Source organism: Mobula hypostoma, chromosome 13 (assembly GCF_963921235.1).
Source record: "Mobula hypostoma chromosome 13, sMobHyp1.1, whole genome shotgun sequence".
Lineage (NCBI taxonomy): Eukaryota > Metazoa > Chordata > Chondrichthyes > Myliobatiformes > Myliobatidae > Mobula > Mobula hypostoma.
Window position 1 is genome coordinate 51,502,150 of NC_086109.1, and position 12,612 is coordinate 51,514,761.

The 12,612-nt window shown below is 39.8% G+C and overlaps 1 protein-coding gene across 5 annotated transcripts in view; it reads right to left on the minus strand.

Annotated features, from left to right (window-relative positions):
• Positions 1–2,193: 2,193 nt before the first annotated feature.
• The window catches only part of cep152 (centrosomal protein 152), a 306,980-nt gene continuing 296,561 nt past the window's right edge, over positions 2,194–12,612 (minus strand). For 4 of the 5 annotated variants that reach the window (XM_063065688.1, XM_063065689.1, XM_063065687.1 and 1 more), the window contains 3 exons: positions 10,177–10,333; positions 7,108–7,214; positions 2,194–3,583 (listed from right to left, as the gene is read on the minus strand). In XM_063065688.1, the coding sequence (XP_062921758.1) occupies positions 2,475–3,583; positions 7,108–7,214; positions 10,177–10,333 (1,373 nt within the window). In that variant the 3' untranslated portion in view covers positions 2,194–2,474. The remainder of the gene's footprint in view (positions 3,584–7,107; positions 7,215–10,176; positions 10,334–12,612) is intronic. The other variant, XR_010020130.1, reaches the window with a different exon arrangement.

The following is a 12,612-nucleotide window of genomic DNA, read 5'->3' on the forward strand; positions in this document are numbered from 1 at the left end:
GTATAATTTGATTCAAGAACAGACAATTAAACAAGGAACCCATAAGTCAAAGCATGAAATGGCTAGTTCTATTCCACTTGAAAAAATTACTTATAATTTAAGAGATAATTATCTAACATTCTTGAATATTTGGCGCCCTTATTTACAAAAGATAAGATGTCATATTTAAGTGCTCCGACAAAGAATTTGGTTACTTGGGGAAAATAACGAATAATTATACTAAATTTATTTTGAATCCCATGGAGCATGTGGAAACCTTCCAATACCCAGGCGGCTCTTCTTTTTTTTTCTCTTTCTTTCTTTTAGGTAGACTACATATATGGGGGGGGGAGTGTTAATGGGAGGGGGTGTGGGTAGATTTTATCTTTTCATGTATTCTTTTTGAAAATTCAATAAAAATTATATAAAAAAATATTAAAAGTCCTATTAAAAATTATAATTGTATCCGCTTTGATCACTTCTTCTGGCAGCTTGTTCTCTGCACCCTCCAACCTCGGTGTAAAAATGCTTATCCTGAGATAATATTTTCTATTTTACCTTTAAATAGATGCCAGTTTTAGGCAATTCTACCTTAGGAACAATGTTATGTCTAACCACCTTACCTACCTCCACCCCTATGATCTTATAAATCTCAATATGTCCTCACCCAGTAGCCTACTTTCAGATTTACACTATCAACAATATTTTCTTTTAGATACTGGTTCTTTTGTTTATACCTCCACATGTTCAATTGCTATCCTCATCAAAAAGCACTGCTGAATCTGGTTACATAACCCAGGGGTCCCCAACCTTGTGGACCGGTTTAATATTGACAATATTCTTGCGGACCGGCCTACCCGGGGGGGGGGGGCGGGGAGCGTAGGGTTGCCAACGGACAAAAGTAACAGTCAAATACATTGTGTTTACCCCGACAAAGACTACAATGACCATGAAGCCTTGCATGGGCACCAGTGCGCATGCGTGTACGTGCCGATTTTTTTCTACAAATCGTTTTTGGCAATTCTGTTGGGGGGGGAGGTGTTAATCACGACTGGAATATAGGTGATAAGTGGCTAATACGCTCAATTTTGTTTCTAAAAGGGTTTAACTAACGAATTTAATATTAAACACACAGCACATATTTTCTTCACATGAATATATTGATAAGTCAATTATCAGGTGAGGACAGGGGAGCTTGAAGTAAGTGTTGAACGAACTTCCAGTAGAAGTGGTAGAGGCAGGGTCAATATTATCATTTAAAGTTAAATTTGATAGGTATATGGACAGGAAAGGAATGGAGGCTGAGTGCAGGTTGATGGGACTAGGTGAGAGTAGTGTTCGGCATGGACTAGAAGGGCAGAGATGGCCTGTTTCCGTGCTGTAATTGTTATATGGTTATATAAGTCACTTATAAGTCAATAGCATCATAACATTTTAAGTAACGTTTGGATATTAAACACACAGCACATATTTTCCCTGTATGAACATATAAAATCATTGTAACACACCAAGATCGGTGAATCAGTGGGAGTCCTGGGCTTGTTTTCCTGCAACAACACGGTCCCTTCGAGGAGTGATGGGAGACAGCGATACTCGAACGGGGTTCCTTATGTCCAGTCTATTCCACAATTCAGTTTTCGTTGCATTCATTGCAGAGATATGTTGGAAATGGAAGCAACGTTTTCAGTGCTTTCATGGCTATCTCAGGATACTTAGCCTTGACTTTGATCCAGAATGGTGGCAGAGATGTTATGTCAAACATACTTTTCAGCCCGCCGTCATTTGCAAGCTCGAGGAGTTGATCTCGTTCCCGCACTGACATGGATGACGTGTGCATAATGACCTCACGTGCGTTCAACAGTGCGTGTGACAGGGAATGAGGAAAGATGCAGCTGACTCAAATCGCCAAATCATATTGTTTCCTCGCACATGCTTTGTAGCCCGCTGACATAACCATCCCTGGTTCAGAGATCCTTTTGTTCTTTCCTCACCTTCAGAATTTTACTGGATTTTAAAATTAGTTTCCCTCAAACTTTCTCCCAACTGGATGATTGATAATAAGTGTTAAACTTTATCTCTGGCTATATGTCTGATTAATGCTTTCAGATCTGCTGCATACAATGTGTGGGAAAATACAGGAATTTAACCATATTAGGATGACCTATTTTGACAATCTCCCAATAGCTACAAATACAAACTCCCAATTCACTGATTAAAAGAGAACACTTTATTAGCAAAGAATCATAGAAGAAACATTTTTACCAAAAAAATCCAAATATACAAATTGAGAAAATATAAGTCATAACGTGTATGGCAAAAATAGATTTTAGAAAAATCTGCAAACACCTGACAGTACGTCAAATGCTTATACTCCTTTTACATCAATTATAATTTAATCTGCAAAATCAAGTGTCAAAGAATAGCTGCAATTTACTCAAAATATCTGCACAAAAGGTTTAGTGGCATAAAAAATATTTGAAAGACATAGCTTTTGACTAATGAAAATTAAAGAATGGGCTATCAAATCCACTGTCCTGTTGAGTATTGTTTGTATTTTGTGGCATGAATAAAGGATGCTTCGTTTGACTACAGTCTTTAGTTAGATGTGATACACATGTCTCTGTCCTTTGGCCCAACTGGGCACTATTAATTATTACAGGGACCGGATTTAAAACTTCTTGCTGTTGCTCTATATGCAATCCTGAAGAAGTATTTTCATCAACAGAAAAAGAACTAATGTCTGAGGCTGCAGAGGAAACAGAGGGGCATAATTGTGCAATACCACTTGCCATAGAAAATGGTTTATGTTGCGTGTTTGTATATGAAGAGGGTGTAGACCCACCACTTAACTTAGAACATTTAATAGTCATGCTATAATCATCTAGACGACAAGCGTTTCTACCTGTCGGCCTAAAACTGAAAGTGTCTATTTTACGACAGTCAGCAGCTTCGAAGTTAACAACATAACTTCCTTCATCTTTCTCAGGGGATTCACAAATGTCAGAAGATGCCCCAGTCAAAGTTTCAGGGCAGATATACACTTTGGAGGAATACTTTGAAGATGGGATACCATTATGATCGCATGCCATTTCCAAATGGACAGTTTCTTTTAAAGGTGTGATCCCCTTCTGTTGGCATGATCTTTGTAACGGTGCTCTATCAGAACAATTATCAGTTGAGCTGAATACATGTGCTTTGTTGAGAGACGCAAGGGACAGAAACTTGGCTGAATTTTGACAATAGACTACACCACTAGCTTTATGATACTTTGGTTCTGACACAGCAGCATTTGACAAAGAAGAAGCATCCTTGGGGAAAATACCAGCATTAAGTTTATGAACATTATCTTGTTTACCAGTTGATAAGTGTTCACCTGATCTGCCATTTTCAATGGTAGCACCAAATAATGATCTGTTCAAACTTTGTGGCACAAATGCTTTGTGAATTGCATTGCTGGCTGTGCTCTGTACGAATTGTTGGATTCGGCCTTTGCTGGAAGAGAATTTCTCACTTTGGTTTGCCTGCATGTGTGCTGATGCTGGACTCCCTCCAAAATTATCAGAAATATTTGGAGTTGGTTCTGAACTTTTCTTCATAAGTTGTGCTTTAGGTAAAAAGATATTAATAAAACATAGCATTAAAAACTCACTCAAATGTTACAAACAGACTGAAAGTACTGGCACTGATTAAAATTTAGCAATTTGTCCAGAAAGATGTAAATTACAGTATGATAGCTTGTACAGAAAAATAATTACTTAACTCATATTGTAATTATTAAATAGCAACACCCTTGTAAAAAATAGTTCATTATTAAATTGGAAAATAAAACTGAACACTCATTTTGAAAGGTTCGGATAACTCAATATGCTTCAATAGTACTGAGTTACCATCTTTTATTTATGGTGCATGCAACACAAATTTTAACTGTAAAAAAACAATTCAAATCACCACTGATCTCGATCTTATGCATTTACCTTGATCAATCAACTTTATCAATTCTATTTGTAGCCGATTTAAAGTTCATTACAAAGTTGCTTCAAACAAAACAACATTTCTGCATCTACGTTAAAGGAATAACATGTCCATATTAATAAGAAAAAATCAGTCAAATATGGTGCGATAATCAGGACTGGTATGTTAATTGAAATGTAGAGCACGAATTTATATCTGCATTTATTGAAAATTACCATTTTATCCTAGCCTTCCAGTAGGTAGGACGTTATTTTCCATTTTGTTACCTGCTATTATTAACTAGAATGCTTATCAAATCCATTAATGAATAGAAAGATAAAAAACCAACGACAGTACTTATTAAAAGCTGTCTGGTGCGGAAAACAGCTACATGACACAAGTTCAGCAACTCAGTACTACTTATTTTCATCAGCATGGTTGTTTCTAAAGAAATGTTCAAACTAAGTTTAAAACATTTTTCACCATATATAATACTCAGAACCTAGTACTGCACAGTAACAGGCCCTTATGCCAAGCATGATGACAGATTAAACTAATCCCTACTGTCTGCACATGATCCATATCCCTCCATAGCCTTCATATTCCTGTACCTTCAGCATTATTGTATTCCAGAAACTACCATTCCCTGTACAAAACTCCTGCTGGTTAAACTTTCTACTTGTACACTGGGAAACAGATTCTGGCTGTCTACTTTATCAATGCTTCTCATATTTTTTATAAACTGTTATCAGGTCTCCCTTCAGCCTTCAATGCTCCACAGAAAACAATCCAAGTTTGTCCAACCTCTCCTTATTACTCATACTCTCTAATTCAGGCAATATCATGATGAACCTCTTCTGCACCTTCTCCAAAGCCTCCAGATCCTTCCTGTAATGGGTGACCAGAACTGTACACAAAACTCCGTGTGGCCTAATCAAGGTTTTGTACAACTGCATTGTGACTTTTTCATTCTTACATAATGCTCCTATCTGCTACTGATCGATATCCTGTAGATACTTTGACACCATAGAAAAACTACAGCACAGAAACAGGCCTTTTGTCCCTTCTTGGCTGTGCTGAACCATTTTCTGCCTAGTCCCACTGACCTGCACACAGACCATACCCCTCCATACACCTCCCATCCATGAGACCCTTCATCACAGTCTGCAGATCCACCAATTTTTGTATCATTTGCAAACTTAAAATCAGCACATCTATATTTTTATCTACAAACCCCATTTCCAGAAAAGTTGGGATATTTTCCAAAATGCAATAAAAACAAAAATCTGTGATATGTTAATTCACATGAACCTTTATTCAACTGACAAAAGTACAAAGAAAAGATTTTCAATAGTTTTACTGACCAACTTAATTGTATTTTGTAAACATACACAAATTTAGAATTTGATGGCTGCAACACACTCAACAAAAGTTGGGACAGAGGCATGTTTACCATTGTGTTACATCACTTTTCCTTTTAATAACACTTTTTAACCGTTTTGGAACTGAGGATACTAATTGTAGTAGATTTGCAATTGAAAATTTTGTCCATTCTTGCTTGATATAAGACTTCAGCTGCTGAACAGTCCATGGTCTCCGTTGTCTGATTCTCCTCTTCATGATGTGCCATACATTTTCAATAGGAGATAGATCTGGACTGGCAGCAGGCCAGTCAAGCACATGCACTCCGTGTCTGCAAAGCCACGCTGTTGTAGCCCGTGCAGAATGTGGTCTGGCACTGTCCTGCTGAAATAAGCATGGACGTCCCGGGAAGAGACGTCGCCTTGATGGCAACATACGTCTCTCTAAAATCCTAATATACGTCTCAGAGTCAATGGTACCTTCACATACATGCAACTCACCCATGCCGTGGGCACTGATGCACCCCCATACCATCACAGATGCTGGCTTTTGCACCTTTCGCTGATGACAATCTGGATGGTCGTTTTCATCTTTGGCACGGAGAACTTGACGCCCGTTTTTTCCGAAAACTAGCTGAAATGTGGACTCATCTGACCACAGCGCACGATTCCAGTCTTTCGGTCTATCTGAGATGAGCTCAGGCCCAGAGAACTCGCCGGTGTTTCTGCATAGAGTAGATGTATGGCTTCCTCCTTGCGTAATACAGTTTCAAGTTGCATTTCTGGATGCAGCGACGGACTGAGTTGAGTGACAATGGTTTTCCGAAGTACTCCTGAGCCCAGGTGGCTATAATTGTCACAATAGCATGACGGTTTCTTAGGCAGTGCCACCTGAGGGCTCGAAGATCACGCGCATTCAACAGTGGTTTCTGACCTTGCCCTTTACGCACTGAGATGTCTCTGAATTCTCTGAATCTTTTCACAATATTACGTGCTGTAGATGTTGAAAGACCTAAATTCTCTGCAATCTTGCGTTGAGAAATGTTCCTTTTGAACTGACTAACAATTCTCCCATGAATTTTGGCACAAAGGGGTGAGCCATGACCCATCCTTGCTTGCAAAGATTGAGCCTTTGATGGACACTACTTTTATACCCAGTCATGATAGCTCACCTGCCACCAATTAGCCTGCTTAATGTGGAGTCTTCCAAACCGGTGTTACTTGAATATTCTGTGCACTTTTCAATCTTATTTTAACTCTGTCCCAACTTTTATTAAGTGTGCTGCAGCCATCAAATTCTAAATTTGTGTATGTTTACAAAATACAATTAAATTTGTCAGTAAAACTATTGAAAATCTTTTCTTTGTACTTTTGTCAGTTAAATAAAGGTTCACGTGAATTAACATATCACAGATTTTTGTCTTTATTGCATTTTGGAAAATATCCCAACTTTTCTGGAAATGGGGTTTGTATATAATTTAGATACATCACAAACAACAGTGGTCCCAGTACTGATCCCACTGGAACATCACTGGTCACAGAATAACACCCCTCCACCAATATCCTGTGTCTCCTATGGACAAGCTCATTCTGAATCTGAAACATCAAGTCCCCATGGATCCCCTCCATCTTAATCTTCTTAATCAAGTTACCATGAGGAACATTGTCAAACATCTTGGCTGTGGATGTTGTCCATGTTTCAGAATATCCAATCAATTCCCTCCTCAAAAAAGCTAAATCAAATTTGCACTGCATGAGCTACACAAAGTCCAAAATCAAAGTCTTAAATTACAAATTTTCAAACTGTCATACATACCCTTGTGGATTTCACAATTATCACGCTTTCGATTCACAAGAGGTGTTTCTATAGCTTTGGCTACTGCAGCCAATTTGCTAGCAGCACTCATTATCTTCTTTTCAGCACTGTAAATAATTATATAGGTATTTTAGTATCAAGTTAAGCATTCTTGAGCCCATAAATTCTAACAATCCAATTTCTATTTCAGCAAAGAACTTTCATAGAATCATACAGCACAGAAAAGTGCATTTCTGACCCACATCATCCTTCCTGACTCCATTTGGTCACACCTGGCCCATATTTCTTTCAGCCTCTGCTGTTAAAAGATCTTTTAAAATTAATTGATTTTATCTGCCTCTGCCTCTATCTCTTCCTCTGGCAGCTCAATCCAAAGTTACCAACCTCTGTGTAGAAAAAAATGCCCCTTAGAAATACTTTAACTTTCTGCACTCCCATTTTAAACCTAGACTTGCGAGGAAAAAAAACTCTACCTATCAAATCTCTTTTCATATAGTCCTCCATTCCAGGCAACATCCAGGTGAATCTCTTCTACTACTATTTTCTTCTATTAGTTTGGCAACCCGAACTATACACAATACTCTAAGCACCACATTAAGAAGATTTTGAAACAGAACTAGACCTCACAAATTGCATTACATCACATTTGTCAGGATTAAATTCTATCTTGCACTACGTCTCTCAACTTTCCAGCTGATCTATGCTTGTTGTACTCTTGGACAACCTTATTTGCTAATCAAGACTCCACCAACTACCATGCTGTCTGCAAACTTATCAATCAGACCACCTACATTCTCAAAGTACTCTACTTATATAACAAGTGCGTGGAATGGGCTGCTGGTGACGGTGGTGGAGGCGGATACGATAGGGTCTTTTAAGGGACTCCTGGATAGGTACATGGAGCTTAGAAAAATAGAGGGCTATGGGTAACCCTAGGTAATTTCTAAAGTAAGTACATGTTCGGCACAGCATTGTGGGCGAAGGGCCTGTATTATGCTGTAGGTTTTCTGTTTCTATGTTTCTAAACAGCAATGGTCCCTGCACTGATCCCTGCTATACACTACTTGTTGCAGACTTCTAAGAAAAACACCCACCCACCATAATCATAGAAACATAGAAACATAGAAAATAGGTGCAGGAGTAGGCCATTCGGCCCTTCGAACCTGCACCGCCATTTATTATGATCATGGCTGATCATCCAACTCAGAACCCCGCCCCAGCCTTCCCTCCATACCCCCTGACCCCCGTAGCCACAAGGGCCATATCTAACTCCCTCTTAAATATAGCCAATGAACTGGCCTCAACAGTTTCCTGTGGCAGAGAATTCCACAGATTCACCACTCTCTGTGTGAAGAAGTTTTTCCTAATCTCGGTCCTAAAAGGCTTCCCCTCTATCCTCAAACTGTGACCCCTCGTTCTGGACTTCCCCAACATCGGGAACAATCTTCCTGCATCTAGCCTGTCCAATCCCTTTAGGATCTTATACGTTTCAATCAGATCCCCCCCTCAATCTTCTAAATTCCAACGAGTACAAGCCCAGTTCATCCAGTCTTTCTTCATATGAAAGTCCTGCCATCCCAGGAATCAATCTGGTGAACCTTTTTTGTACTCCCTCTATGGCAAAGATGTCTTTCCTCAGATTAGGGGACCAAAACTGCTCACAATACTCCAGGTGTGGTCTCACCAAGGCCTTGTACAACTGCAGTAGTACCTCCCTGCTCCTGTACTCGAATCCTCTCGCTATAAATGCCAGCATACCATTCGCCTTTTTCACCGCCTGCTGTACCTGCATACCCACTTTCAATGACTGGTGTATAATGACACCCAGGTCTCATTGCACCTCCCCTTTTCCTAATCGGCCACCATTCAGATAATAATCTGTTTTCCTAGTTTTGCCACCAAAGTGGATAACTTCACATTTATCCACATTAAATTGCATCTGCCATGAATTTGCCCACTCACCCAACCTATCCAAGTCACCCTGCATCCTCTTAGCATCCTCCTCACTGCTAACACTGCCACCCAGCTTCGTGTCATCCGCAAACTTGGAGATGCTGCATTTAATTCCCTCATCCAAGTCATTAATATATATTGTAAACAACTGGGGTCCCAGCACTGAGCCTTGCAGTACCCCACTAGTCACCGCCTGCCATTCTGAAAAGGTCCCATTTATTCCCACTCTTTGCTTCCTGTCTGCTAACCAATTCTCCACCCACACCAATACCTTACCCCCAATACCGTGTGCTTTAAGTTTGCACACTAATCTCCTGTGTGGGACCTTGTCAAAAGCCTTTTGAAAATCCAAATATACCACATCCACTGGTTCTCCCTTATCCACTCTACTAGTTACATCCTCAAAAAATTCTATGAGATTCGTCAGACATGATTTTCCTTTCACAAATCCATGCTGACTTTGTCCGATCATTTCACCGCTTTCCAAATGTGCTGTTATCACATCCTTGATAACTGACTCCAGCAGTTTCCCCACCACCGACGTTAGGCTAACCGGTCTATAATTCCCCTGCCTTCTATCACCAGGCCAATTTTAGATACAGTTTGCCAACACTCTTCAGATTCTTTGAACCTTAAACTTCTCTACAAACATACCACAAAGACAACTTAAATCACATCTATTATTCTACACTTACAAACTTCCATGTGTTTCTTAGTTAAAAGCAGATTAAAATCAAGGCAGGTAGTTTTCAGTAACAAATTATTGAGCTGATTCCAGCTGACTGACAGCTAGCAGTTCCATAAGAAGTCACCAGTTGTCAGTAGCTCATGCTCATCTCAGTCTATAGCCTTTGATTGAGCATATGAGCCTAAGCTGAAGGTCATGATTTAACAAAAATATATTTAAATTACTATGACATTTAGCTCTAAGAATCAAAGTGATAACTTTCTAGATCGGACAATCCTTAAGTCTTTGACAGTACGTAACAGCTTTATTTCAAGGTTTTGTGTTGTCTCAGATCTCAAAAATTTCTTCAAATAGTGTTATAGTCTTTAATTTATTGGTAATCACATCAGACAATATTCTGACAGAACCTGACACATTAAGATTTTTACCCTTCATTGTTTCCACCATCGGCCAGTAGTTGATGGAGACAAGTCAAATAGTACTTCCGCATTTTTCGTGCAGTTTGTTGACGTTCTCTTAATACTTCTGCACGAATCATTTCAGCTGCTCGTACCTTGCTCTCCTGAATGTAACACAGCATATCTTCTGCACAAAGCAAGCAAATCTCTTAGGATATAGTCACATTTACCAGAATCTATAAATGTCAATCTCAGAAAAAATATTTTATATAACACCAATTGCAAGGTCAGCACACTCCCTGTGTTTCACACCCAATGACACATTTTAAAGCACATTCATTGCTAATATGAAAACATACTTCAGTGTTCACTCCGAAATGACCTAATCTATTTTTGTGACATAGATTGAGATATTAACATGAAATAGGAAATCTTGTCTGTTCTGCTTTTCCTTGATGTTGCCTTAGTATCTTTAATATCAAATTGGTATAACAGACCAGCATTAATATCAGCATCATTTTGACCAGTACTGCACTGAAATGTCAACTACAAAATTCTGGGGTAAGGATTGAACTCACAATTGCCTCAGAAGGCAGAGTTCCAGTATTTTAATATTCAAAAAGCTTATAGTTTTCTAACCTCATACTGTTCATTTATATCTCCTACTTAAGATTCACAAATATGTCTATTCTGGTTGGCCCAATGTTTCTGCCTGTTCCTGCCCACTTAACTTGTGCCCGCACACCTAGATTCCACTTTGTCACCCTTGGTTCAGTCCCTTCCAACCTACATCTGTGACAGTTGAATCACCAAGATCCCCAGCCCTGATTGGCTCTTTTTCATTATGGGCACTGCTATAGGAAGGTCTTAAAGTGTTCAGTTTCTTTGTTTACAAAATATCTAACCAATTCTCTTTCACCACCACCCTCCTCCACCTTGTAGAACTGGTTTCCGTCCTCAACAATTTCTCTTTTGGCTTCTCCCACTTTCTCCAAACCCAAGGTGTAGCCATGGACACCCACATGAGCTGAAACTATGCCTGCCTGTTTGAAGGCTTCACGGAACAGTCTATGCTCCAAGCCTATACTAGTAACGCTCCTCAACTTTTTCCATGTTACAAAGATATCATATTGGTGTTGCTTTCTGCACCCATGCTGAGCTTGTCAATTTCATCAACTTTGCTGCAATTTTCCACCCTGCCCTTAAATTTACTTGGCTTATCTCTGAAGACAGACTGTCTATTAATATCTTTTATAAACCTACTGACTATAGCTATCTTGACTATATCTCTTCCCAACATGACACTTGTAAAAATGCCATTTCATTTTCTCTGTTCCTCCATCTCCGCCACATCTGTTCTCATGCTGAAGCATTCCATTCACATCTCAGATATCCTCTTTCTTCAAAGAAAAGGGCCACCATCATTGATGCTGCCCTCACCTGCACCCTTTCCATTTCTTGCACATCTGCCTTCACCCCATTTTCCTCCTGACATAAAAAGAATAGGATTCCCGTTGCCTTCACCCCACAAGCCTCCATACTGAGGACATTATTTCTCTTGTTCCGCTTACAAGTGCCCTCCGCTTTTCGAACGTTCGCTTTACGAAACCTCACTGTTACGAAAGACCTAGATTAGTACCCTATTTTCGCTTTCAGCAGGTGTTTTTACTGTTACGAAAAAGAAATTCAGCGCGCGATAAAAAATCTGCACACAATAAAAGGCAGCGCATCCCGAGCAGCCGCTCTCCCCTGGATTCGGAACTGCTTTGCTTTAACACGTGCCTGTGAGCAGCCGTTTGCAAGATGAGTTCTATGGTATCGGAAAAGCCTCAAAGAGCTTGTAAGGGTGTTACACTTACGGTAAAACTAGACATAATTAAATGTTTTGATCGTGGTGAACGAAGTAAGGACAACGTGAGTTTGGCTTTTGGAAGCTGACGAACATGATGTTGGAGAGGTTTTGGCATCCCATCACCAAGAACTCACAGATGAAGAGCTGATGCAATTGGAAGAAAAAAGGATAACAATCGAAACCAAATGAGTAATGATAAAGTACGACTTTAATTTTGAAAGGGTACGTCAGTTTAGGGGATATTTGCAGGGTGGTTTGAGTCCTTATTAAAGAACTGTGTGATAGATAAATGCGCGAGGCTCAGCAGTCAAGCAAGCCTTCCACATCAGCCACAGCAGACGACGAACCTCGACCTTCAACATTGAGGTAGGCAGAGATAGAAGATGAGCTGCCTGCTCTAATGGAAACAGGCGACGAGATGACACACCAGTGTCCCACCACCCCAACCCCCAGGCCATGGACAGATACAGTACAGATTCGCGGAGAATGCAAAGGTAGCCGGGAGGCACACAGCACATCTTTAAGAAAAAAGCCAAAATAAACATGCTAATTAATTAGGTGCGGCCGACACGTAATTGTCGGCCCAGATCAGAGACGATGCAATCAGAAATTGG